Raw genomic sequence first — 3556 nt, forward strand, 5'->3', positions numbered from 1 at the left:
CGGATGGCAAGCATGTAAGGAGGCCAAATTTGTTGCTGTTCTATATTACATTGATATCCATTAATTGTGTAAAATCACAGTACTTGTGGGATCCCTTTGCAATTTTCTGCAACTATTATTTCAATATAAAATAGCCAACAGGCTTCCTTTGCCCCTAAATTTTAAATAAAGTGCTTAAATCTTGGTTCTGTAAGAAAATGATTACTTCCTTTATCTTTTGTCAGAAAGAAAATAAAAGAAAGTTATTCAAGAACATATGCAGACAATAGGGTAGTGCCCTCTAACTATGAATAGTAAATCTTAAAAAATATGACACGAAAACAGAGAAACGAAAATTTGTTCTTACTCTAGGACTTTTTGACTGAAGAACATACTATAGGATAGGAATAAAATAAAACATTGTAGATAATATGGTACTTCAAATAACTTCAACATAAAAAGTCCATATCTAACTACTCATATATGTTTCCACCTCAACAAAGACTAGTAATCGGTAAATAGCAACGAATTTAAAACATTTTTGAGGAGGTGAATCTTATCCACAGGAAGCCATGATTGGCACTGCTTCCACTACAGACTTTGTGCCCGTAATTTTATGTTCCCCTTTATGAATATTATCCTCAATCATATGAGCAAAGTCCTCGTAGCAATCCTCCAAGCTTCTGAATTCTTCATCAGGATACAGAGTGCTAATCTCAACATCATCAACTCCATCTATGCTGAAGTTAACTTGACAACCTTTGATGAATATGTCATGAGTGAATGATGCCACAATACTTTGGGGTATGCAATTTTCTGCATATGCACACATTAAAAGTAATTCTCATGGCCCACTTTAGTGGTTGAGATTTTAATTATAGACTATTTTAGTCTTGACTTTACATTGTAATCTTTTAGTAAATATCGTTCACTTTAATATTTTCTTGTTACACTTTTTTCTCATATGAAAATAAATGTTATTTTGTAAAGTCAAACTTTGCAAAGTTAGATACAAAAGTGATGTGGTTAATGTTGTGATTGTGAGACATAAAAAAGGAGAATTGATGAATGATTGAACCTGCAGCTGCTGCTAGAAGATCATCTTCTGATATGGTCACTCTGGGGATTGTGCGGCCAATTTTCATTTCCCACAAGGAAGCAAGTTCATTGATGCTGTAGCAGTTCTTAGATGGTCGAAAATGAACATTTTTGTTGATTGTTCTTACATCATCAATAACCTTCATTGTGAACTTTCCAATATCAATGCCATCAACAAAGTAAGCTGCACAGATGGAAGAAAAAATGGTCACAGTTTAGGACAATTTGTTCAATAAAAATGTATGGAATAATAATGATTGGTTTTGTTTGATTATACCTTTGACATTACCATGACCATATATTTGCAATTGATCCAAGGGTGGAGGAAGCTGAGATGGGTGGCAATTGTCATAGTAAGGCCATGAAGCAATGGAATTGCAACAAATATTGGTGTATGGAACCCCAGATTGCTCAACCACGCGCCTAACCAATTGCTTCTCCTTGTACATTGTTAGACCTGGCTCCACAGGATCAGCTCTGTCCACATCATGTCCAAACTCTGAAGCCAAAAACCTCTGCAACATTAATTATAACACGTCAGAATTTCTATACTAAAGTTTTAACATCTTCTGTTGAAACTTAACTATTACAATATTTGGTAGGGTCTAGTCTCTCCTTATGAAAAACACCCTCTATCAATATTATAAAGTTTATGTATATCAAAACTTTGTAGACATAACTCACTAAATGAACAGTTTTTGGTAATTTGTTTCGATAGTTAACAACTTACAACATATGAAAGAAAAAACAACCATCTACTAAACGAAACGCACTTGATTCATTATTTTTATTGGTGTCAGCATTACTATTTTTTTTATTTTTTGAACCGTAAAAGTGAGAAACTTGCCATTTAGTAAAGTAGAGAAGAGTAAAAAAGTAGTACCTTAATAGTCTTAACGGATTTCATGGCCTCCACCAGTATAAGCTGATCCAGCAAGCTCTTAGCCCCGATAGCAGAAATCACAATGTCTATTTCATGCTCTTTCAAAATCTTTTCCACAAAGTCCTTGTTGTTTATCACACCCTACCACAAAATACAACACAACTAATTTTCTATGAAAAAAATACAACACAGGGAGGGTGCTGTTGTAGGAATAGTTTGGCAGGGTCAGGTGCTGATTTGCGCTTGTGATAAGGGTGCATGCAGAGCACTGAAGTTGCAATATCAGCACGCAATTACTTATACCATTTTGCATCACTTGCAGCAAGCTAACACAACTACGCAGGATAATGCGTAGTAAAAGGCTAAACACAACGCCAAAAGATCTGGGAGAGATAGGAACTCTATACTGGTGTAAGGCGAATCAATTAACATAGTTTTTTGAGGTGCTGTGTTATAGTCGAGAAGGGCATATACAAAGCAGGAATCACAGTACACCTATTTTTTTATTTATTTTTTTTGTATTTTTTAGTATGTATAATTTTGGACGTTTTTATATATGAATGGGAACTGGAAACATTCTTCAAAACCATTAGTTATTAATAAAAAAAGTTATAAATTTTCAGAAGGTGTGACAACATATTTATACACACATTGGCTCACTGATAGAGAGAGAGAAGATAAAGTATGTTATGACTTACATGAATGATCATGGCACCTTTTTCTTGGAAGGTTTTAACAATGGCATCCTTGGAAGGGACAAGAGGTGGTGGCCTGAGAAGCAAGTAAGTGGGGTGTGCGGTGAGGAGGCTTGCCTCAGTGACAAACTTGCCTATGAAACCCGTTGCTCCGATGATGAGAACACGGGCCTTGGTGTGGCTGGGAATGGTTGGTGACGTTACCATGGTTTTGCAGAAATGTGGTAATTAATTGTATTGAAGTCAGGTTCGAATAAAGAAGAGTAATGACAATTGGGGCATGCAAAACGAAAACGGTGATAGGTGGTTTATATAGGCAAGTGTACGTTAGAATATAGCTATAGCTAGCTACAAAACCAATAGTTACCAAACTGAACACAATACACACCGTTTTTTCACCTACTCTTCAACACGCATGATTCCTTAAGCCATACTTGAAATTTTAAGTGGGAATGCCGCGTAGCCATACTCTCCATGCACGGTATCAGATTTTATAACACCTTAAGTTCTTCAAATCAAATCCATTTAGCCCATGTTTATCAGGGTTTTTCATTTTTTACTAGCTATACAATTTCTTCAATCTAGTTAATCACATTCGCTAAACAACCTTCTTTTACAGTACCTTTTTACTCCTTTTTAAAATGTACTTCAAGTGCCATTTCTTCAAAATTAGCTATTTATACTAATATGTAATATTACTATAAGAAATGGATAATGATAGATTTTTTTATTTTTTTTCCTTCCTTACCACTTTTATGTTTAGCTCTTTATTTAATCAATACACTAACTAATATACCAAAATAATAACATCTACTTAAGATACATTTATTTTTTTCTTAATTTTTTAAACTTGATTTGAAAATATTTTAAAAATAAATTATAAGATTAATATATATATATA

General features: G+C 34.1%; 1 protein-coding gene across 2 annotated transcripts; it reads right to left on the minus strand.

Moving 5' to 3' along the window:
- Positions 1 to 325: 325 nt before the first annotated feature.
- LOC137829660 (leucoanthocyanidin reductase) lies at positions 326 to 3138 on the minus strand. 2 transcript variants are annotated; one of them, XM_068636516.2, is made up of 5 exons: positions 2659 to 3138; positions 1961 to 2101; positions 1355 to 1592; positions 1058 to 1261; positions 326 to 795 (listed from the first exon to the last, which is right to left on the minus strand). In XM_068636516.2, the coding sequence occupies exons 1-5, from the start codon at positions 2860 to 2862 to the stop codon at positions 536 to 538; spliced, it is 1047 nt and encodes a 348-aa protein (XP_068492617.1). In that variant the 5' UTR covers positions 2863 to 3138; the 3' UTR covers positions 326 to 535. The 2 variants fall into 2 exon arrangements, with proteins under 2 accessions (XP_068492617.1, XP_068492618.1); XM_068636517.2 differs by having other exon boundaries at positions 326 to 738; positions 2659 to 2958.
- Between the last annotated feature and the right edge of the window lie 418 nt (positions 3139 to 3556).

This window comes from Phaseolus vulgaris, chromosome 7 (assembly GCF_051622355.1).
Source record: "Phaseolus vulgaris cultivar YP4 chromosome 7, ASM5162235v1, whole genome shotgun sequence".
Lineage (NCBI taxonomy): Eukaryota > Viridiplantae > Streptophyta > Magnoliopsida > Fabales > Fabaceae > Phaseolus > Phaseolus vulgaris.